The following is a 24,915-nucleotide window of genomic DNA, read 5'->3' as shown; positions in this document are numbered from 1 at the left end:
GGAGCTCATGGTTGTTGGACGAATTGGAAAATCGGAATATGGAGTGGAAGAGGGAATTATGCTAGCCCTGACATCACTAACCTTACCAACAAAGAAAGAGAGAAAGGTGCTGCAATCATTATTAGAAAAAATGGGGATATCTGGAGGTGCAGGATTAACGATGTTATTTATGGTGTCAAACAGGATTTTTGGGTTGCGTCTGCTGGAGGAGATTAAATTGGAGAAATAAGAAGCTCTCGCATTCTTGACCATGGTGTTAAACTCCAGGATGAGGTCCTTGTAATGGAGACGGTGAACATGGAGCTTGGTGGATTTCCACAGTCTCTCTGCCCTCCGACATTTACGCCGGAAACAACGAACAGAGTCATTTAACCAAGGGGACGACTTGACAGAAGGGACACATCTCAATTTTCTTGGAGCCACCTTCTCCAAAACAGCAGAGCAATGACTATTAAAAGAATTAACTAAAGAATCAACATCAGCGTGACCAGGCAACACAGCACTTGGGTCAAAAGTTGCTGAAAACTTCTCAGCCGAGAGGCTGTTTAAGAAGCGAGAACAAGTCAAATGCTTACCGGGCGGAGAACCAACATTAAATGACAGATTGAACGCAACACAAACATGGTCAGTGAAATGCAGCTCTTCAGAGCAAACAGAGTCAATATCTAAACCAAGCGTAAAAACAAGGTCCAAAGTATGACCCTTAATGTGTGTGGGACCGGACACATGTTGAATAAAATTAAAAGACTTGGTGAGATTTATAAAATCTGCTGCCAAACTGCAGGAAATGTCATCGATGTGGATATTAAAATCACCAACCATAAGAACTCTGTCCAACATAATGATAGAAGATAAAAACTCACTGAAGTCGGACATAAAAGAACTATTAAAACCGGGGGGTCTGTAAATTAAAACACAATAAAATGAATTAGAACGACCGACTTTGGTCATTTGCAGTTCAAACGAGGAAAAAGACCCAGTGCCAACTGTCCGATTATGGAAGCAGTCCCTAAACACAACGGCGAGTCCTCCACCCCGTCCCGAGGTTCTGGGAGTGCTGATAAAAGTACAATCCGATGGGCACAGTTCAATCAGGGGGCTGTTCTCCATACTCCTCTGCCAAGTCTCGGTCAGGAACAAAAAATCCAAGCATTTGGATGTAAATAAGTCATTTAGAATAAAGGATTTATTGGAAATGGAGCGGGCGTTTATCAGCGCCATCCTGATGGGCACAGACCCACCGCTAGCAGCAGCGGGGGCCTGAGCCACGGGACGCAGGTGACGGGAGTCTGAGCCGCCACGCACAGCGGAGCGTCTCACCGGGGGCCTATCTGTAACCACAGTTTCAATGGGGAGAAAAGACTGTGAATGTGCTGTTGCAGAAGGAGGGCAGTAGGGGGAGCTGGCGGTGGAAACATTTACCTGAGATGAGACCGGAGAAGAAGCGGAGGAGGGTTCTGGGGAGTGGGCGTGGAGTGTAAACAGTCAATCACGTGGAGATGTTTGTACAGCATGCTGTATGTTGCCGGTTAGCATTTGTGAGCCCAGTTTGTTAGGGTGAATACCGTCCATTTTAAAAAGCGACACTCGTTCCCAGAACAGATTAAAATTGTCAATAAAACCTACATCATGAGACCTGCAGGTGGGCTGAAGCCAATCGTGGAGGCTAAGGAGTCTGCTGAAACGGAAAGGGCGGCCGACGGTGGAAATCGGACCTGAGATAAAGACAGACTTACCACACTGCTTCAGGAATTTAAACAGATGATTAAAATCAGCTTTGGTCAACTCGGACTGCCGGAGAGACGTGTCATTTGCTCCAACGTGGATTATAACCCTGTTAATGGAGGACGGGAGTGACGGTAGTAACTCCTGGAGCCTTTTGTGGATTTTACAGACTGTGGCACCTGGAAAGCAGTGTGTAATGGCATTAAAATAACGGACATTCCTGATTATTGAATCACCAATAATCAGCGTTGAGGGGGAGAAAAGCGGCCGAGGGTCTGCAGGCTGGGCTATGTCAGGAGGAGACCGAACAGGCTCGGCATCCACAGTGTGAGCCACATTCACCGGCCCGGGGCTGATGGTCGGAGCCGGGGACTGCATCGGCGCAGGGGCTGCGTTCTTCCCAGCAGAGAAACTCCCAGCTTGAGACTTGGTTCCAGGGCGGGGGGTAAACTGGATACTGCCGATTCGTGAGTAGGGAGGAAGTCTTTGAGAGCGACGGCCAACAGGAGAGACAAGTGGCTTAGACATTGCCGTGGGGAGTGAAGGCGGTGGTACAGGACCACCACACTCAGGTAGAGTGTGTGGTGTGATTTTCAGACAGACTTTTTGAGATATTTTCAAGGAAATTTCAGAAATCCTTTGAGCTAGGAGGCTGAGCTGGCTGTGTGTTCATCATGGGTGCAAGTACAAGGTTTGTGGTGATTTTGGGGTCACTGGTGGCAACGGGGGCCGCGTGGCGTATGAAAACGTGACTTTGTGAAAAAGGCGATTAGGCCCGAGGACACATTTTGCTTAATAAATCCCACAGGCTTTAAGATAGAGGGCTGAGCTCGTACAGTATTCACTAGGACCATAGTTAGAATGCATGTTGTGATTTTCAGGCAGGTGCTACCTTGCCAAGTGTGAAAGTTCATCAAAAAGTTTTGAAAAGTCGCCTTTTTGAGTTTTTATCAGTGAAATTTCAGAAATCCTTTGAGCCACAAAGCTGAGCTGGCTGTATATTCATCATGGGTGCATGTACAAGGTTTGTGGTGATTTTGGAGTCACTGGTGGCAACGAGGGACGCATGGCGTACGAAAAGGCACGATTTCCACACTTTACCGAAAAAGGCGAGGAGGCCTGAGGACACCTTTTCTTGAATAAATCCTAGATGCTTTAAGATAGAGGGCTGAGCTTGCACAATATTCATCATTACTATAAGTGCAATGTGTGGTGTGTTCTTCAGACAGGTGCTACCTTCCTAAGTGTCAAAGGTCACTGAAAAAATGGTAAAAACTCACCTTTTTCTGTGTTTTTCATCAAAATTTCAGAAATGCTTTGAACTAGGAGTCTGAGCTGGCTGTGTGTTCATCATGAGTGCATCTACAAGGTTTGTGGTGATTTTGGGGTCACTGGTGACAACCAGAGCCACGTGGTGTACGAAAAGGTGACTTTGTGAAAAAGGCGATTAGGCCTGACGACACCTTTTGTTTAATAAATCCCACAAGCTTTAAGATAGAGGGCTGAGCTCATACAGTACTCACAAGGACCATAGGTAGAGTGTGTGGTGTGATTTTCAGACAGGTGCTACCTTCCCAGGTGTGAAAATCCACCAAAAGGTGGTTAAAAGTCGCCTTTTTGAGATATTTTCAAGGAAATTTCAGAAATCCTTTGACCCACAAAACTGAGCTGGCTGTATATTCATCATGGGTGCATGTACAAGGTTTGTGGTGATTTTGGAGTCACTGGTGGCAAAGAGGGCCGCTTGGCGTACGAAAAGGCACGATTTCCACACTTTACCGAAAAAGGCGAGGAGGCCTGAGGACACCTTTTGTTTAGCTCGGACAGTATTCACTAGGACCATAGTTAGAATGCATGTTGTGATTTTCAGACAGGTGCTACCTTGCCAAGTGTGAAAGTTCATCAAAAAGTTTTGAAAAGTCGCCTTTTTGAGTTTTTATCAGTGAAATTTCAGAAATCCTTTGAGCTAGGAGGCTGAGCTGGCTGTATATTCATCATGGGTGCAAGTACAAGGTTTGTGGTGATTTTGGAGTCACTGGTGGCAACGAGGGCCGCGTGGCGTACGAAAAGGCACGATTTCCACACTTCACCGAAAAAGGCGAGGAGGCCTGAGGACACCTTTTCTTGAATAAATCCTAGATGCTTTAAGATAGAGGGCTGAGCTTGCACAGTATTCATCATTACTATAAGTGCAATGTGTGGTGTGTTCTTCAGACAGTGTCAAAGGTCACTGAAAAAAAAGGTAAAAACTCACCTTTTTCTGTGTTTTTCATCAAAATTTCAGAAATGCTTTGAACTAGGAGTCTGAGCTGGCTGTATGTTCATCATGAGTGCATCTACAAGGTTTGTGGTGATTTTGGGGTCACTGGTGACAACCAGGGCCGCGTGGCGTACGAAAAGGTGACTGTGAAAAAGGCGATTAGGCCTGACGACACCTTTTGTTTAATAAATCCCACAAGCTTTAAGATAGAGGGCTGAGCTCATACAGTACTCACAAGGACCATAGGTAGAGTGTGTGGTGTGATTTTCAGACAGGTGCTACCTTCCCAGGTGTGAAAATCCACCAAAAGGTGGTTAAAAGTCGCCTTTTTGAGATATTTTCAAGGAAATTTCAGAAATCCTTTGAGCTAGGAGGCTGAGCTGGCTGTGTGTTCATCATGGGTGCAAGTACAAGGTTTGTGGTGATTTTGGAGTCACTGGTGGAAACGAGGGCCCATGGCGTACGAAAAGGCACGATTTCCACACTTTACCGAAAAAGGCGAGGAGGCCTGAGGACACCTTTTCTTGAATAAATCCTAGATGCTTTAAGATAGCGGGCTGAGCTTGCACAGTAGTCATCATTACTATAAGTGCAATGTGTGGTGTGTTTTTCAGACAGGTACTACCTTCCTAAGTGTCAAAGGTCACTGAAAAAATGGTAAAAACTCACCTTTTTCTGTGTTATTCATAAAAATGTCAGAAATGCTTTAAACTACAAGGCTGAGCTGACTTTATGGTAATCATGACCATGTGTACAAGGTTTGCGGTGATTTTGGGGTCACTGGTGACAACCAGGGCTGCGTGGCGTACGAAAAGGTGACTTTGTGAAAAAGGCGATTAGGCCCGAGGACACATTTTGCTTAATAAATCCCACAAGCTTTAAGATAGAGGGCTGAGCTCATACAGTATTCACTAGGACCATAGTTAGAATGCATGTTGTGATTTTCAGACAGGTGCTACCTTGCCAAGTGTGAAAGTTCTTCAAATGGTGGTTAAAAGTCGCCTTTTTGAGTTTTTATCAGTGAAATTTCAGAAATCCTTTGAGCTAGGAGGCTGAGCTGGCTGTATATTCATCATGGGTGCATGTACAAGGTTTGTGGTGATTTTGGAGTCACTGGTGGCAACGAGGGACGCATGGCATACGAAAAGGCACGATTTCCACACTTTACCGAAAAAGGCGAGGAGGCCTGAGGACACCTTTTCTTGAATAAATCCTAGATGCTTTAAGATAGAGGGCTGAGCTTGCACAGTATTCATCATTACTATATGTGCAATGTGTGGTGTGTTTTTCAGACAGGTGCTACCTTCCTAAGTGTCAAAGGTCACTGAAAAAATTGTAAAAACTCACCTTTTTCTGTGTTTTACAGGACCACAGAACAGTAAGAACCTGTCCCTGGACAGCCATGGTTAGTACCCACACATGACACTTATCTAACTCATCTCACATATATTGATGATATTCCTGCATTTGTTGAAATTTTAAATTTTAGTTTTTTGTGAACACCTTATCCTGCAGATATTTGCCAACTGTTATCCACTGGTTAATCTCTTGTTCATCTTTTCCATTTTTGCAGCATTACACAGAGGTCTCTACAGAACATATGGAGTGATGATTGCTGTCGCACTGGTGCATGGAGGAGTGTTGCCTTCTTTTTTTTCTGAGAGGCTCTACCAAAACCTTTGCTCTTTACCTGCATCACCACCCACTCTCGAAGAAGTAGCAGATCAGGATTTGCAGTTGAAACTCAAAAAGGTATGTTAATTTTTACCTTTTTTTTTTTTGACAATTCGTAGCCTGCTTTACAAATGAACTGTTGATGATGTCTCAAAGATCAGTGAGGCAGTTGATATTACATTAGCTAGAGATGCTATTGAGGAAGCTGCAGAGAGCCTGTCCTTGTTGGGGTCCCTGAGGCCTATCACCACCATGGAGGGACGAGACCAGTTGGTTCAGGCTGCCACAGGTTTCTACGTGGAAGGAAGGACCAAGGAAGCCTTGCAACAGTGAGTATTTGTTTATAGTTCCACAGTTAATCAGTTATGGTGTCTATAAATTGTAAATTGAGTTAATGGTTTTAAATCCTTAATTTTGTTCATGACAGTGCTACAGCAGTTGGACCAGATTTTACTCTTTTTTTGGGGAGGGGGGATGCTTGGGTGAGCTGGAATAAGTATTTATTGCTGAAAAACAAATCTTTATTGTGCCACATACTGTTGTCTAATATTGTGCACTTGCTTCTGTTTGATTGGGGACAAGTCTGACTGTTCACAATGTGTTTGGCCTGTCTTTGTTAAAGGATACTTAACTGGGTAATGACCATCAACTGTGTGGCACTCCTGGTTCTAGTGCCCTATTGCAATTGCTTAGTTGGCATCACTTGGGTGTGCTGGGCTAACATGCATTTCTCTGAAAATGCTTTCTTATACATCACTTGTTTTTTTTTCTATACCTGTGTGTGTATAGATAGATCTATATATGTCCTTTTAATTTTAGTTGTTCTTTACAGACTTGCTGAAGGACTGAACACACTTGGTCTCCTGGACCTGATGAAAATTCACCCCAGCACCTTCAAGGAGGTGTTTTCTTCATCAGAGAGGCCTTTAAAGGCCACAGATTTGATCTCCCTGTTCAAAGCAATGCTGTCCCATCCAGAAAGCAACCGGTGGCGAAAAGAGAAGAGAGTGGAAGGGTACTGGAGAGACTTCCTACTAGATATTGAAGGTAAATGAATGATTCACTCTTAGGGTTTTGCTGAGTATTTTGAGATTGTATTTGAGCTACTCTGACTTTTGCTGACATAATCCTGTATTATCAGCTGTTAATTATTGTATTACTCTACAATTTTCCAGATGGTGTGTTTGAGATCACAATGGAACAAATCCTGGTATTTGCCTCTGGAGCCGACAGAGTGCCAGCTCTTGGTTTTTCCCCTCACCCAACACTGACTTTCATTCACGAGACAGGGCGGAACTACCCTGAAGCCAACACCTGCCTTGTAAATTTGAAACTGCCAATCCATGACACTTACGTACAATTCACCAAGTTCATGTGTGAGGGCATTATTCAAGCTCCCACCTTTGGTCTGGCTTAAAGTCACCGACAGCTCATTGAATAACCGCTGTTATGTGTGTTTGGTTATGAAGTGACTGAAGATGATTCCAACCTGTTGTATTTTTCTTTCTGATATTGTTGCAGTGTATGCTATTACAGGTAAACAGAGAGTCACTATGGTAGGACATTAGGAAATGACACACATGTTCAAGTAGTTTTTAAGCTTTAGCTGGTGGGCATATTGATCAGCTATTGTTTCTGGAACTCTCCTAATTACAAATGTATGTTATGTCTACTTATAGGTCTGTAGTTGATGACCTAACACACAATGTGAACGCTCTCTTCATTAAAAAGCTGTATTTAGGTAACATTTTATAGAATTTGAGCACTGCTGTTTGAAAGTTTAACTCCTGTAATTAACTGCTGCAGAGATCAGAGTATTAAACCTTGGGGTTTTAAGGGAAATGTGAACCACTTTTCCCAATGTCCATAAGAAAGTCCTTTTGAGCAGCAAAGTTTGTGCTGCTTGAGTCTGCCTGACACAGCTCTATTTTGATTTGGCCAGTAGGTGGCGATATAAGGTGCGGTGAGTTGCGATGCAATACTTCCGGGATTTAGGAAAACGACAGATGCGAGCGGGAAACAAGGAACTAAGGTCATGGCTCTTTCAACGTTTCTAAATCATTGTAAAGCTACATATGCAGAAAGTTGGAGACTTTTTCTCACGGATAATGTTTCCAGTGATGTCCTGCGACCAGTACTTATAAGGTAATACTACTTTACGTTCCACTCCGAATGAATAGATGTATGCTATTAGCAAGCTAACAAGGTTGTTTGGCGTGTTATTGTAGCAAATGGTAAATATTCTCCATGCAGCTGAGCACACATTTAATGGTTTAACATTCATCAATCACGACTCACATTTGCACATGTCAGATGTTATGTCACAGCTGACAGCTTTAGGATAAGCAGTTGTGCAAGCTGCTGTCAATGTTAACATTACAGCTGGAATTGTAGAAGGCAATTCGGTTAGCATTGGGGATAGATTTAATTATTTTGAGGATTTTCACAAACACTGGCTGGGAGGTGGTATTCTATTATTTGGTAGACACTAGAGACTCATTTATTATTATTAAATTCATGCTAAATTCTTAAATTGACAGTAAATCCCACGAAATTGAGCGCCAGCAAAATGATTCCTTAACTGGGCCAGTCTCCTTTATGAAAAAAGATATGTCATGCTCCTACATGCTTTATCATAAGGTTACACGTTTTAGGCCTGTTTTGGTGCCATTATGTTTTTCTATGACAATTTTTCTTTTATCAGTTTTAGGTGTGTGCTCAATGCCAAATATTACAGTCATGGTTCTGGCTCCATACAGGTCTGACTTGGTACTGATCGTTGGAATGTGTTTTCCTGTGTCATTAGTCATCAGTTCATGAACACAAAACTTGTCAGGGACAAAATTGTGTGAAATTGACATGAAAAGGACAGCTGGCTTGTAGAAAGTTAGTAACGCCAGTAGCAGTTCTGGTAGTCATGATAGAGGGAGAAACGGCAGCAACGGCAGTCCCAATGGTGCAGAGCTTTAAAACAGTCTTTTAGGATGTTTATAGGTAGTGTAAGATGAGATTTTATTTTGGTCTAAGTGTTTATATCATTAAGTCTTTAATGAAGTTTGAAAGACTACTGTTTCATATATTGCACTGCTTCTTTAAGGTTGCTCAGGGTGATATTGTCTGAGGTTAAGTAAATGTGTCACGAGTTTGATGTGCAGTTGTCCAACGTTGTTGAAGGGTCATTAAAGGCATCACGACGCAGAGCAGAAGTTGTCCCGTGCTATTTCTTCCCCACAGCCCTGAAATATATTTAATTAAGTTTTAAGTTAACGCAGTAACAGTTTAACAGATCTGAAGAGATTAAACAAGGTACGGCGTTACACTGGTGGCAGCGGGTGTGTGTTTTTCTTTTTGGAATGCTGCTAGTGTACTTGCACGTCAACTTTGGATAACTGGAAAATCATCTGCCTAGCTCACCAAAGCTAAGACTGTAACTCAAGAATAAAGTAAACTTGTATCCGTCGTGAACAGTTAAGACTGTATTGAAGACTGTGCTTTATCTGCAAGGTTGCAAACAGTTATTTCATCATGACCAGTCATAACTCGTGGAATGAACTGCCGTTTTCACCTGGCCCTGCACACGTGGTGCCACAATTTTGGAAAGGAGATTTTTCTCATGTTTTTATGGGAGATGGGAAAGAAGACTTCTCAAGATGGTGCAGACGTTTTGAGGTAACTGTTCAGGCCACCCCAACTTATGATGAAGACAGCATGGCTAAGTTACTGCCCACACGCCTGGGTGGTGCTGCTTTTATTTATTGGGACAGTCAATCTGATGCAGTGAAATCTGACTATGATGATGTTAAAGAAAAACTTAAAGCTGTATTTGGACAGACTGCTTATGTGACCACATTTCAGAGTTATATCAACGCACGTACACGTCTGCCAGGTGAAGCCCTCCCTGTGTTTGCTGCAGAAATCAGTCGGTTAGTGGAAGAAGCTTTTCCCACTTATGGACAGAATGCTAAGGATGGAGAAAAGTTCAGACGCTTCATTGCTGGTATTGAGCCTTATCTTCAGCTGCGCTGTCATGAACAAGGTTTGACATCACTGGATGCTGCTCTGAAATTCGCCATCCAGATTGAGACTGCTCACCAAGCTAGTAGGGTGTTTTCATCTCAAAACACTGTGCAATATGTTTCCCAGGCACCCGTGTTGCCTAATGTACCTGGTGCTGCACCTGCTCACTTCTCGACATCATCCCCTTCTCTCAGTGTTAACTCTGCCACCTCAGAGGACCTCAGAAACATGCAGAAAACACTGGAGACGCTTTCTGAGCGTGTTGATTAGCTACATCTGCAGGTACAACGCCAGCATAAAGACGCACGCCACAGCTCATCTGACTACTGGTCTCATCGGAGGAGTCCCTCTCCTCACAGTGAACGGGGACACAGCCGCTACAATTCCTCGGACAGGAACAGCTACAGACGACCTTCCTATGATCAGCACACAGCTCCTGACCGCTCCTATGGACCCTCAAGGTATGTAGAGGATTGTTATGACACACGGGACTCCCACAGGCGTTCCGGGTCGTATGAACGACAGGCACGTGGCCGCAGTCCATCATACAGGGAACACACACAGAGTGGTCGCTCTGCTGACCGCCATGAGGACAGACGTGGATCTCATCGCTCTCCAAGTCCTGGACATGTACGGTTCCAGTCTCCTTCACACACCAGCTCCAATAAGTTAAACTACAAGTAGTTGACGATGAGGGCCAGTTGCCAGCTACTGACTTTTCCCAAGCCCATAAAGACAATGATATGACACAGACTGACTTAACCAGAGACATTTTATCTGAAGTTAATGCGTCAAAAAGATATGTGTCAGTTGTTATTGAGGACACTGTGATACATGCTTTTGTTGACACTGGGGCAGACATTTCAGTTATTAGTGAAGATTTCAGAATGTCTACTAGTGCTCTTCACAAAAAGCCCATTATGAAGCAATTTGTGCCTCTCACTAGTGTCACAGGTGACCCTCTTGACTCAGTGGGTTCAATTTCCGTGAATCTGAGTATTGCCCACAAACCAATGTCGCATAATCTGCAGGTGGTTAGAAACTGTACAAAGCCGTTAATTCTTGGCTGGGATTTTCTGGTTGCTAATGGCATTATTGTGAACACCAGAAACATGTCTCTAGTTGTAGATCACAAAGAAGTGCCGCTAGTTAGCCCACACCAGTATGTTCCTAAACTAACTGATGTCACTGTTTCTTCTACAGTTACAGTAACAGCCATGTCAGAGATGGTAATTAATGCTAAACTTGATGTACCACTAAAAGGGTTAATACCTCATGCTTATGAAGGTGTTTTTGAACCACATTACACTAATCAGTCAGTCACTGGTTTCATCCATGTAAAAGTAGCTAACCCCTCCAGTGATGATGTCATGTTGCATTGTGGTAGCCTGATAGGGACTTTTTATGCTACATCTAACAGCAGCAACGATGAGTACACTGTGATAGAACGTTCTGTTTGTAATATTAACATATGTATGTTAATATTACTATTATTAGTGGGTCCAGTTGTTTCTAAACAGGCTGTACTATCAGATGTGTTGAACCCTGACCTTACGAGTACACAACAGACAAGGCTGAAAGATACTTTACAGTCATTCTCAGACGTGTTCAGTCAGCACCCACATGATTTTGGAAGGACTCAATTGGTCACACACAAAATTACAACAAAATGTGACATTCCCATCTCACAAAAGGCATACCGCACTTCTCCTTCCATGAAAGCAGAAATCTGCAGGCAAGTTGAGGGCCTAAAGGCTCAAGATTTGATTGAGGACAGCAAAAGCCCCTGGGCCAGCCCAGTCGTCATGGTACGGAAAAAGGATGGCACATACAGGTTCTGTGTGGATTTCAGGAAGTTGAACTCTGTCACCATCACCGATGCTCATCCTCTCCCCAGAGTTGATGACAGTTTGGATGCACTGTCTGGATCTCAGTTTTTCTCAACCATGGACATGTCAAGTGGATACTGGCAAGTTGAAATGGATCCTTTGGACAGACCAAAAACAGCATTTACAACAGGTGACGGTCTCTACCAGTTTAAAGTGATGCCAATGGGACTGAAAAACTCCCCACCTACTTTTCAGAGACTTATGGAGCTTGTTTTGAGAGGTCTTCATTGGACAACATGTGTCATTTATCTCGATGACGTCATCTGTATGGGACGCGACTTTGAAGATCATTTGACGAACTTGACAGACATTCTTACCAGATTCAGAGAAGCAGGACTGAAACTCAACCTGAAGAAATGTGAGTTTTGCAAGTCGGCTGTTAAGTATATGGGACACATTGTTTCAAGGGACGGTCTGGCATTAGACCCACTGAGCAGCAACAAGATTCGTGAGTGGCCACAGCCAAAATCACCCACTGAAGTTCGAGCATTTCTTGGCCTTTGCTCGTATTACAGACGTTTTGTGCACAGATATGCTTTCATTGCTCTTCCTCTTCACAGACTCACACAAAAACATGTGACATTTGAATGGACAGCAGAGTGCTTAGCTGCATTTCAGACATTAAAAGACGCACTAACCTCTCCTCCGATAATGGCTTTTCCGAACTTCCATCAGCCATTTATTCTCAGCACAGATGCATGTAACTTTGCAGTTGGTGCAGTGCTCTCTCAGGTTCAAGATGGTACAGAACGGGTTATAGCATATGCCAGCCATGTTTTGACCCGCACAGAGAGAAAGTGGTCTACATATGACAAAGAACTGTGGTGCCATTGTTTGGTCTGTCAGACATTTCAGACACTACTTGAGCTGTAATCCTTTCACCATCATTACTGATCATCGTCCACTCCTAAGTTTGAGAAAGATGGATGTCACACATGACCCTACAGGACGACGAGGTCGTTGGGCTCTGGAGTTGGATCCTTATCAATGGACGATTTTACATAAAGATGGCAAGAAACACACAAATGCAGATGCCATGTCGAGGATTCCCCTCTCTAAACAGGACTCTGAGGACGCTGTTTCTGCGCCTGATGACCACTCTTCACCTGCAACACTGGAAGCTTCTTCTCCAGGTTCCAAGTCAGTCAGTCTCCCAGTGCAGCCTGTGTCTTCAAGTGCCAACATGACAGCTCAGGTTTGTTCTGCTGACAAAGACACTGTTGTTATACCAGCTAATGACGCTGATATGGTGTTGTTGGAAAACTCACTTTCTAATCAAGATACTGACATTCGAGCAGAACAACTTCAAGATCCGGTTCTGTCAGAAGTACTCAAGTGGGTACAACAAAACCACAGACCTTACCTCAGAAGTGTTAAAGGGAAAATGCAAAGAAAACTCTGGTGGCAGTTTCCTAGACTTGCACTGTGTAATGACATGAATCGGTCATAGTTCAAATGATCTGTCAGAGACTGAACATCAAAAAGAAAAGAACCTCACCATACCATCCACGTGGAAATGGAATGGTGGAAAGATTTAACAGGACTCTAAAAGAACAGTTGTCTAGGCTAGTTCATGGGAATGGTGGTGAATGGGACCACTATTTGCCAGCTGTGGTTCTTTCTTTCAACTCAACCCCACATTCTAGCACTGGATATTCACCCTATTTTCTTGCACATGGCAGAGAACCTCGTGTTCCAGCAAATGTGGATCTCTCTACGCCTGTTGAGACTGTGCAGGACTATGGCTCAGAACTGGTGAGACGGCTGGACACAGTCTTTCAGTCAGTTCGCTCTCATCGTGAAGAACAGAGGATCAAACGTGAACACTACTCCAACAGACAGGTGAAATTCAAACCGTATCATGTTGGAGATTTAGTATGGCTGGACGATCCTACTACACAGAGACAGAAACTTGAGCCAAACTGGATTGGACCCTACAAAGTTGTTTCATCAGAGAACGAGGGACTCATCTACACTCTTTTGGACTTGAGACGCCCTCAAGCTGGATTCAAAGTCGTTCACTATGACCGATTAAAACCTTTTAGATCTTCCTGGGACACAACTTCAGCACCAGTGAAGTGGACAGTTCCCCCCTTGACTATGGACACATACCCCAGGTATACATCTTTGTCTGGTTCACTCCCCTTGCACTCTAACACTGACTCTGGACAGTCATCTGCCCCTGCCTGCCCCTCTGTTCCACTGCTTCGAAGGCCTTCTGATCGGGTCTCCCCTGTTCTCCCAAGGCGGTTTGATCCTCCTGTACTGCCTTGTGGGACGCATGTTGGTGACCTACCAATCACTCGCACTGGACAGATTGTCAGGAAACCGCAGCGTTTTTTGCTGTGAGTTATGGGCCATGGACTACTGATTGAAACAAGGACGAAAAAAAAAATAAAAGAAAGAAAAAAAAAAAGAAAGAGAAAAAAAAAAAAAGTAACTAATGAACACTCTGATTTGATTTGGTTTTTGCAATTTTTCTCTACCGTTGACTAAACAATGATACAGGTGTTGCATCTATTGTTTAATTTTTTTGGGAGGTACATCCTTGCTTTGAACTTTCAAGTGTGTGCTAAATCTCCATGTGAGTGATATACTGTATAAACAGGAGAGAAAAGAAAAAGGTTCAAGTTTCGTGTTTGAAGAATTTCATGCCATGTTTTGGTCTCTATGCATATTTGAATTAATGTATGTGCATTGCCGGGTTGTTCTTGACTGTTATTCTGTTTACGAGTCTTAATAGGTTTCACTGTTGGATGAGATTTATTTTTCATAACTTTTGAAATGAGGACATTTCATCTGAAGAGAGGAAAGTATGTAAGATGAGATTTTATTTTGGTCTAAGTGTTTATATCATTAAGTCTTTAATGAAGTTTGAAAGACTACTGTTTCATATATTGCACTGCTTCTTTAAGGTTGCTCAGGGTGATATTGTCTGAGGTTAAGTAAATGTGTCACGAGTTTGATGTGCGGTTGTCCAACGTTGTTGAAGGGTCATTAAAGGCACCACAACGCAGAGCAGAAGTTGTCCCGTGCTATTTCTTCCCCACAGCCCTGAAATATATTTAATTAAGTTTTAAGTTAACGCAGTAACAGTTTAACAGATCTGAAGAGATTAAACAAGGTACGGCGTTACAGTATTATTGATATTATTACCGTTATTATTATCATGACTATAATTATTTACTATTTAGTTATAACATTTTAATTTTTTTGTTTATTCATTTATTTTTTATTTTTATCAAATCGATCTAATCACTATAATTATTATTATTATTAGTTGTAGTAGTATTTCTCTTTATTTATATGAACTAAATGTCTTACTTGCCCACTGAACTAGTCCCCCCCCCCCTTCCTTTTTTATGGATATCATTGATCACATGTAAACATGTATCATTCCATATAATGTAAAAATAAAAAAAACTCAAGTTTTTAGTTTTTTCCCGCCTTTCCCTCCTCTGCTCCCTCGCGACCGTAAGTTTCCATGGTAACTCCTCCTGTCAAACGTATAGAGAGAAAAAACACTTTATGAATCATTTGGATTCAAATGAAGACAGAGAGCAGTAAGTGTCCCTTTTTTATCTTGAATTTAGAACATTGTAAGCTTCACAAAAAACATGTATTATTTAAATACATTTCTGAGGGTTAATGTTTCATTTTTAATTAGATGTCTTTATTGTGGGGGTCTTTAACCTTTACTGGGCCTAGCAATAGTCTTGAAAATAAATAGTTTCATCTTCTTTGCCACGACAGGAGTAAATTTAAATGACAAATACACCAAATAGGTGATGTGACATGTCTCCCATGTTTAATCATACAGTTATGGTAACAATTGTGCTCAATATTGAGTATTAAACAATATTTATAGTCAAATCTTACATATCCTGTCATAGTTTTGGGATGTTTGTCTGACGTTATCAATGATTCCAGTCACTATGTGGCTATTACACAGCTACTTAAATTAATTGATTACTTATATTACTTAGTACTTAAATTTGTATTCTTTTTTATTTATCTATTTTTATTTTTATTTAATTGTTTCTCTATTTGTGCTCAATTACTCTTGAAACACTCTTGCCACTATGTCTGTGTTGCTGCATCAACCAAATTTCTCCATAGGGATCAATAAAGCATTATCTTATACTATCTTGTCTAACTTACTTAAGAAAAATGAAACATTTTGGTTCAAAATGTTAATTTAGAAGACGTTTTTATGTATGTCAAGTCAAAAATTTGTATTAAAAATAATTGTTGAGACATTGTTTCAGATGGGTAGTAGATGAGCAGTGTCCATAACATAGGAGTTTTTTCTTTGTTTGGTTCCCGCCTCTTGACCTACTTTCTGATTGGTCAGCTCGCCACAAGCCAGTTGTCCATTGATTGGTCAGTATGGACCTCGTCAGTTGTCATCTGGTTGGTTTTAATTTAGTTTATTGAAGACTCTGACGCGAAAGTATGTATTGTTCCAACTCTTTTCAACGGGCATTGCCGTGTAGCTGCAGGTAGAGGAGGGTGCGTTCCACCCTTTCCACAGCCAGACTGTAAATGTAGTGCGCATGCCCGAAGTGTAAGGACAGGCTACTGTAACAGCTCCCAACTACAAAGACAGGCACACACAGAGGTTGATGAAGGTTACACTAACAAAGTAATGTGTAATACATGCATCATGGACAATAGGTCAGCTTTTTCATGGCCACTACATTTAGCCAGGCGACCACATTTTAACAGAGCAATCCTAGCTACATGCACTATGTGAAAACTTCCATATTCAGTTACTGTATGTTCTATTTTACAGTTCTACATGATTGTAGTTGGCTCTTTCTGTATTATTCTTTATACATGCTTGTTCTAAATTTCATTTGTCTAATAAAATAACTTATTTGAATAAATTAGAAGTACATGTGGTTATTGTCTACTTCATGCAGAGCAAATGTGTTTTGCAAACACTGGAAACAAATCTGATAATTCATAAATAACTTTTTTATTTCAAAACACTGGTCATATACAAACATTTATAATTCCACAGGTATGATGCAGGTGTTCGTCATGAAAGACATATAACTATAAAGGAGCCTAAAAGGAAGTGACCCCAATAGATTAAAAACATAATTATGGATATGATATAAACATAGTGTTGTAGTGGATGTAAAGGGTAAGTGTCACAGTTCTCTCCCCAGGTGTGTTAGGTGTTTGATAAGCCAGTTTGAAATTGAATTGTGCAATTGTTCTCGTATACTGGTCCACGTAGAAAGGCTTCTCTTTGGTGTGATCATCCTCACAGCTGGATCAGCTCTGAGGTCCTGTAAAAACACAAACGAGAGGTCACATCAAGGGTTTCAAGCTTTTATTCACCTGTGGTGTTCTCTGGTTCTGCCTGCTTTACAAACACTGCCCACATTGCTCAATGTACAGTATGAAGTCAAGATTCATGAAATGTAAGTTACAGGTCAGACTTACAGTGTGCATGAGGCTCATTCACATACAGTTCCTTTAGTTTTAAATGATGTTATCTTTTTGAATCCAACTCTCCCTGTGATCACAACATGTGCTAACAAATTCATTAATTAATTTCCCCTGTAGGTAAAAATATAGTTTCATTCAGTCGTCTTTACAGTATGCTGTTAGTAGGTGAAAGCTAATGACAACTGTAGACATAAACATCAATACAACATACAGTCAGTATTCCACCTCCTTACTTAAGTTTCAGGTAGTCCAGGTTTGATGGGAGTCAAAGGGTAAACGGGGGCCTTATGGGGTGTTGAGGCTGGCAAACCTTTCGTGTATCTATCGGAAGGAGAAAAAACATTCAGGCCCCAAAGTTCCTATTATTAGGCTGCATTAGTTCAACATTATAAATGAAATACACTGTCAGCAGTTATGTTAGCTGTGGTTAGCGATGTACCACCTCACAGGAGCTAACAGGCCTGAGGCTGAATCAATAAACATGCAAAACAACGTGTGCTAACAAAGATCCAACAGCCTAAGAGTATGCATGCAGTTACAGCTCTAGATTTACACTTACAGACATTATACCATCATGTTCCACGATGACAGCTTGCACTGAGTGTCCGACCATTAGCTTACAGACTCGGCTTGGGAATGCTAGAGTGTTACTCTACATACGATCCAAAGCTTAAACTCTGATGGACCTAAAACATCCAGTTATTAGCATTAGCTGATAGCAGGACTTACCTTGTGGTACACATACTGCTTGTGTCTACAATAGAAGCTACCTGGGAATATTACATGTGTTGTAATGGTTGTAATGGAAAGATCGTTTGGCAAGTTAGCACAAGCTAGCCGCCGGTGTGTTTTGCACTTACCTGTTCATCAGAAAGCAGGCTGACTCTGCGTCTCTCTTCATCCCGAGCTGCTCACAAAGTGAAGCCGCTTTCACCCCCCTTTAGGCACACGGTTTATCTGCTTGGCGTTTCTTTCATTGTATTTCCTTCCGCCGCGTAGCTTCTGTTATCGCTGCCGGTCTGCATAGCGTCCACTCGCTTCTATCAACTCCCAAAGTCACCTGCGCACTAGGCGCGCTGTGATTGGCTGAGGTAACCACGCCTCCTCTCTGCCCAGAAACGTCCCGAGACAATCAAAACATTAGAATACAGGTAGGGGAGGGGGTCCCTGCAGACACAGACACTACCACACATGTATAGAGGCCCATAGGTGTGATAGTGTCTGTGTCTGCAGGGACCCCCTAACCAAACTCAAGAAAACTAAATACAAAAAATAATAAAACCTAAGTTATACATACACTAAATGTTAGCCAGGTGGGGCCGTTTGGAGTAAGAGTAAATTTTGGAGAAAGATTTTTTTGGCTTGATGGTTTTTAACCTGATAGCCTTTAGAGCCTTATTCCTGAAAGAACCATACTTAGAATTCTAAAGGCTTGTTCATTGTTGATTTGTATGTGACTTGAATAAAGCGCTGTGAGATTTAATTTCCGTTTTGTTTTTTCATTTTGACTTAAAGTGATATCACCATTTATTTATGTACATATTTTTGATTGCTCAGGTTGCCCTGAAAAATGATATATCTATACCTTGATATAAAAGGGTTGTGCTGATACATGCATTATTTCACAGAGACAGGGCACAATAAAAAAAAGCAACAAAAAAAAATGGCAAGGAGATCTAAAATGATGAATGATAGATGTATGAATGATGTGGATGAATAAGTTTACCAGTTAATGAAATTATATTATGTTCAAATTAATGAAGGAAATCTGTGAACTCATTCCTATTTTTCTCTTCACAGAAACCTACCCAAAATCCAGGATGAGGTGAGTGTCTTTCATTCAAAATATTCATTCATTCATTCATTCATTCTTTCATACATACATTCATTCATTCATTCTTTCATACATACATTCATTCATTCATTCATACATACATACATACATACATACATACATACATACATACATACATACATACACACACATATTCACATTCACATATAGCTGGACAGACATGTACACAAACACACAGGCAGACACCAATACACATTTACACACACAGACACAAACAGGCAAGGAGGCACACTAACACAAACAGACACACTAGGACAGACTAACAGAGTCCTTATACTTATTCTGTACTTATACTTCCCTTCTTCTTGTTATTATTATTATCATTATTATTATTATTATTATTATTATTATTATTATTATTATCATTATTATTATTATTATTATAATTATTATCTAACAGCTTTGGTTTTGTTTCTGTCCTTTCTCTCTAGCATGGACTTCAGAATACTGAAAAGCAAGACTGGGAAGCCCTATTCAAAACTCCCACCTCTTCATGTAGCTATTTTGTGTAGCAAGGAGGAGGAGAAAACCTTGTCATGGAGTTTCAGTGGAGAGGGAGTCTCCAAAGGAATGACCAAAAAAAACCGGGTCATCGCGATTACTGATGGAAAGGAGGTGGAAAGAGTCGTGGTCTTTGAGTCGGTCAGCCTGCAATTTGTAGATAAAAAGGAATACATGTTGACGGGGTATGCCCTGAGGGGGGAAAAACCCCCATTCAGCATTAATTTCACAAGAGAAACAAAACTGTTTAGTTCTGTGGGAGTGCCCATTACCCCCGATCTGGAGGAGAGAGGAAGGCAGCTCCTCTACCCACCATCCCTTAAGTGCAGCCTTCTTGCTGCAAGAGAAGAAACTACAATGGTTTCAGTTCAGGGGAAGGTCAAAGAGGTAAGGTTTTATTTCTCTCTCCCTCTGTTCTTCAATCTATCTGTACATACAGTACACACATACATACATACATACATACATACATATGTATGTGTATATACCATAGACTGTATAAAATATACAAATGTATGTTTGTGTGTCTGTGTGTTTATGTGCGTGCGTGTGTGCATTCATTCATTCATTTATTCAGTCATTCATCTGTTCATACATACATATATACATACATACATACATACATTGATACATACATACATACATATATACATACATACATAGATACACATACATACATACATACATACAGCGACAGATGGAAACAAAAACAGACAGACAGACAAGCTGGCTGGCTGACTGGCTGGCTGGCTGGCTGGCTGACTGGCATAAAAAGAAACAGACACAGATGGAGATAGGAGGGGAGAGGAACAGAGACACAGAGAGACAAAGAGACAGAAAGACACAGATGGACACAGATGGACACAGATGGACAAATGTAGAGATTAACAGAGCGAGCGAGACAGGCACACAGACATAAATAAAAAGACGGGGAGGGAAAGAAAGATACAGAGGCAGAGTTGAGACCAAGATAGAGGAAAAGACAGAAGAGTACATTGGGAAAGAGAGAGAGAGAGACAAACACTTGTGCATTCAACAAAGATTCACAGTTTTCAGTTTTTCCGTTTGTTTTCTTTTATTCTGTTCTGTTCTGGGGGGGGGGGGGGGGTAGACAGACATAAAGAGAGAGAGACATTGAGAAAGGGGAAGAGATGGACAGAGAGGCAGATATAACCCTAGAGGCAGAGCTACTGTTATGATGGAAGTCGTAGGTCAAATCACAATGGGAACCTGTGAGATCAGAAAGCGTATTGACTCTTGGGACTCTGACTTTGAACAAGACTTTTATATTTTTTTGTTGTTCAGATTTCTCAGGAATTTCATCGAATCACCAGCAAAGATCTCTTGGAGACCTTCAGAGCATCCCTTGACATGTATGTGCCGTGCCTAGTGGGACTGTACCGGGCTACTGGTGCGTTCACACCAAACGCGAATAGAATCATTCGCGCAAACGAAGTACATGTAAAGTCAATGCCGAGGCGCGAGTAGACGCAAGTAGTATGGAACGCCACCCAGCTCAAATACAAGCGAATCCCAACACGTTAACAACACGTAGACAACACGTAGAATACACGTAAACAACACAAAAACAACACGTAAACAACACGTGAACTACGCGTCAACGTTTCAGGCGTTGTTCACGTGTTGTTAACATGTAGACAACGCGTAAACAACGCGTAAACAACGCGTAAACAACACGTAAACAACACGTGAACTACACGTCAACGTTTCAGGCGTTGTTCACGTGTTGTTAACGTGTAGACAACGCGTAAACAACGCGTAAACAACACGTAAACAACACGTTTTTAACGTGTTAACAACGCGTTGATTTAACGTGATTATGAGCCCTTTGGCCACTTGTCCAGTTTGAACGGGTGAGAGTCATAACCTCCTATTGGCTCCTGAGCAGTCGGGTTAAACCATTTCTGTAAGCCTGGGGGGAATTCCAACCACTATTTAAAATGATGAGAACCTCTTTCTTCTTTGGCATTTTCTTCCTTTATTGTGTAGCTTATAAAAATAAAACATTTGGATTGTAGTTTCATAACTTCATATTAGTTATTCAGTTATTACTTCTTTTTTTCAGGATAAAATTGCCTCCTTTTGCTCCACTATTGCGTTTTTTGGTAAACAAACACATTAGTGGGAATTCTAGTTAGGACACCATTCATCATCCTTTGATTTTGTATTATTAAAAACATTAACAATTCTGTAGGGAAACAGTTACTGCAATGGTACTCACGATGCTGTAACGAATATCTGTATGTGGAAAACATGGAAATATTCTCTTTTAATTTAATAAATGACCAGCAGGGGGCATATACTCTTAGTCCTGATGGAATGATAAAATACACGCTGATAACAATGTCCAGATTTTAAATCACATTTAAAGCTCATAGTCTATAGAGCTGAAGCTGCACAATGCTTAATTAGCTATTTTATTAACACAAAATATTTCAATCTACATATGGCACAAAACATCAAAAGACCCACGGAAATAGACCATCATGAGAAAGGGGTTTTTATTTCAGTCTGGCCATGCAGTCTTTTGGCTATATGTAGCAGGTTTAAGGCAAGCGGCAACCTCTGGTCATAAAATATGTGTCAAATGCAGAAGTGCTAAAAACTGCAGTTCATGGAGGATCCGCTTGAGGCTGGCTCCGGAAGTACAGGAAGTCACGTACACATGAATGTGAAAAAGTGGATCTTTACAGCAGAAATAAACATGTTTACAGCCTGGTACAAAAGACGAGTGTAGTCTGTATAGATCATTTCTGGATCGGCACACACTGTACGGGGGGTTTATTCCTAACGCGGTAATTTCAAAGATATTGAGATTACGAGTCTTCCAATGAGAGGCACAGCTGACTTGATTGACAGGTGGGAACACTGTAGCTGTTGGCTAGGAGGTTAAAACTCTGTCTCTTTACGTCACACTCGCTCGAAAGCAGCAATATGGCTGCAACCGCTGATTTGCTTCAAACAGCTCTTCAGAAACAGATGGGTGACGTCACAGAGACTCTGTCCAGCAATTATAGTCTCTGGTTCAAGGCCGTGGCTGTGACATGGACAGGAAATTACTGTTCCAAAATGTCAATTACACTTTGAAGTGTATCTATAGCCAGACTACCAACAGGTCCTGCAAGAATGTCCACATCCTGGAGTTGTTGCATCTGTGCATGGCTTGGACTGAATTGGTTAGCAGGGACTGTCACTACTTCTTGCCAGTTAAGAGCAGGAAGAGCAGCAGCTGCACCTTGTTGAGCAGTGGCAGTACCAAAAATCTCTGCCATGGCTGTGAGCGATTGTGTTTGTCTCTGAAGACATCCTTGTACAAATATCTGATATGGTGTGCGGTGGCCAGCAGTGCGCAAACCATGGTTGTTCCATTGTTCCCTGAAAACCTCCAGGTCCCGGTTAATCCGTGGCAGGTAAACATAATGCAGTGCCCACAAGTGCAGCTCATTGGCACAGTCAATGAATCCATCACTTTCAAGGAAGGAAAAAAGCTGATGATACACATTAGTCATACCTCGCCAAAGATCTCCCCAAAGCCTCTCAATCCTCTGGTTATGGACACTTCTGCCCCGTATGGCACTTCCCCTGTCTGATCCATTGTATATGTTCATGAACAAGCAAACAGCATTGTTTTCGCCCCCGAAGTCACACCTTATTCGAGATGGTACCCCATACCTAGCAGTGGCTTGAACAAATTGATCAAACACTGTGCTACTTCTGTTATTGTCTGAAGTCTGCAAGAACACAACCAGTCTGCTGAAGCCACAGATTCCACCATGGATCACCATTCTCCACCTAAAAATAAAACAAAAAGCTGTTATTTGTATTCTGTGTTAGGATAACATTAATAATCTCAAGGTTTCTATGCTTGCTCCTGCCAAAGATGTAGGGCTGTAATGTAATGAATCAGTAATATAATACAAAACAGGCACAGCTTAACATCTTGTCAAAATTATAAGTCACATGACACAGTACACCTGGATTTATAAAACCTGTTTACAGTTCAATAGACTGGGAAAACACTATACAAAAACACTGAATATCAACGTGTCTTAACAACATAGATCTGTGCTTTTTTATTCTGATGTCAGCATAGTTGATCGGATCAACAGGTTCCTGCTCTTGGGGAGTGCAGACGCTTTTTTTTGCTTGCTCCTGCTTATGCTTGCATTCTTTTCATTTTGATTATTTTTTCTTCACTGAGAGATTACAAGCAGTGACTCCAGGATACTTAGAAACCACTGGGACTATAACTTATTGTCAACAAAGTAAACTACTGCCTTATCTCAACAGTATTTGGTCTCACTGAAATAATCATCAGCCTACCTGATGAGCTTGTGGTTCCCATCAATGTGCCACAGCGAGTTGGGACCTGCTACACTGTAGGTTCTCCGGTGCAATCGGTGAGACAATGCTCGGTGTGCGGCCCCAGCAGGATTCACTCGAATCAAACTCTCTCTCACTCTCCTTCTCTGCACTGGAACACCCACAGAAGCTAGTCTGGCCCCAACAGCATTAGCTCCCATCTCTTCATTTTCTCCAACCAACTGCCGAACCGCTTCATCAAGTTCTGCATCAGAAAGGCGTGCATACCTCAAAGTTGACAAGTTGAACAACCTAGAAGAGCGAAGAACACATTTTAGTCCAAGTGCATTTGCATTTCCCTGACAGTGATCATGTTACAAAAGTACAACTTCTGATACAGATAACAGCATCAAAATAACAACAGCAGCTTTAGTACTAAATTACACCTTGAAAAAAAGACCACACTGAAAATACAAAATAAATAATGTTTCATTTATTTAAATGGGTTATCTTCTAGAAAGTTTCTTTCCTCAACAACTAACTAAACCAAACTATTGGCTTCGAATGTAAAGAATATGGTCATTGGTTTTAATGCTCAGAATGACCCAACGCAGATAAATGGAATTTCTTACCTATATGCATAACGCTACATAATTTAACTTTTGCCCAATCCTGTTTACTTTTACCTCCAGATGCACAATGCTAGCTTGAGAAGAGCGGGTTTATACCAATCTTTCGGAATTCATAGTAATATATATATAAAAAAAAGGAAGTCAGGGCTCGACAGTGCTATATAAAATTAATTTAGGAGCATGTGTGCATATAACCAAACATTATTCAGTAGTTCCCATGAACTTTGCTACATTTTTAAAATGTAACTTGTTGTCTTTGTAACTAGAGCATGTATGTGTTTATCTCAGAGGAAGAAACACTCTTCTCTCTCTCTCTCTCCCTAATTCTTTAATTTAGGAGCATGCACTCCTTGAGAGAAAAAATAGTCAAGCACTGCAAGTGAATACACTGACAAAGAACACAATATGCAAACATTTAAAACATTAGCTCTGCAATCAGAGGAAAATATATTGTTTGTATGCCTTGCAAATTTTCATTCATACCTCAATCTTCGTTTAACTGTACTGACTGATACATCCAGTATTTCAGTGATTTGTGCAATTACAAATCCACATGAAAGCAGGAATCTCAGTTGT

General features: G+C 41.4%; 2 protein-coding genes and 1 long non-coding RNA gene across 3 annotated transcripts; 1 reads left to right on the top strand and 2 right to left on the bottom strand.

Annotated features, from left to right (window-relative positions):
- The first annotated feature begins 5,305 nt into the window (after positions 1–5,305).
- On the top strand, positions 5,306–8,018 carry LOC117820774 (G2/M phase-specific E3 ubiquitin-protein ligase-like). The gene is made up of 5 exons (XM_034694697.1): positions 5,306–5,390; positions 5,559–5,737; positions 5,816–5,988; positions 6,492–6,706; positions 6,835–8,018. The coding sequence occupies exons 2-5, from the start codon at positions 5,594–5,596 to the stop codon at positions 7,074–7,076; spliced, it is 774 nt and encodes a 257-aa protein (XP_034550588.1). The 5' UTR covers positions 5,306–5,390; positions 5,559–5,593; the 3' UTR covers positions 7,077–8,018.
- Positions 8,019–16,524: 8,506 nt separating this feature from the next.
- Positions 16,525–18,021, bottom strand: LOC117820790. Its single transcript, XR_004632841.1, has 3 exons — positions 17,889–18,021; positions 17,262–17,349; positions 16,525–16,865 (listed from the first exon to the last, which is right to left on the bottom strand). It is a non-coding gene; the product is annotated as an uncharacterized LOC117820790 (long non-coding RNA).
- Positions 18,022–22,317: 4,296 nt separating this feature from the next.
- Positions 22,318–24,905, bottom strand: LOC117820765. The gene is made up of 3 exons (XM_034694689.1): positions 24,823–24,905; positions 23,729–24,019; positions 22,318–23,197 (listed from the first exon to the last, which is right to left on the bottom strand). The coding sequence occupies exons 2-3, from the start codon at positions 23,926–23,928 to the stop codon at positions 22,462–22,464; spliced, it is 936 nt and encodes a 311-aa protein (XP_034550580.1). The 5' UTR covers positions 23,929–24,019; positions 24,823–24,905; the 3' UTR covers positions 22,318–22,461.
- Positions 24,906–24,915: the final 10 nt, after the last annotated feature.

This window comes from Notolabrus celidotus, chromosome 1 (assembly GCF_009762535.1).
Source record: "Notolabrus celidotus isolate fNotCel1 chromosome 1, fNotCel1.pri, whole genome shotgun sequence".
In the NCBI taxonomy this organism is placed as follows: domain Eukaryota; kingdom Metazoa; phylum Chordata; class Actinopteri; order Labriformes; family Labridae; genus Notolabrus; species Notolabrus celidotus.
Note: the sequence above shows the minus strand (reverse complement) of the source record. Positions and strands in the feature narration are given on the sequence as shown.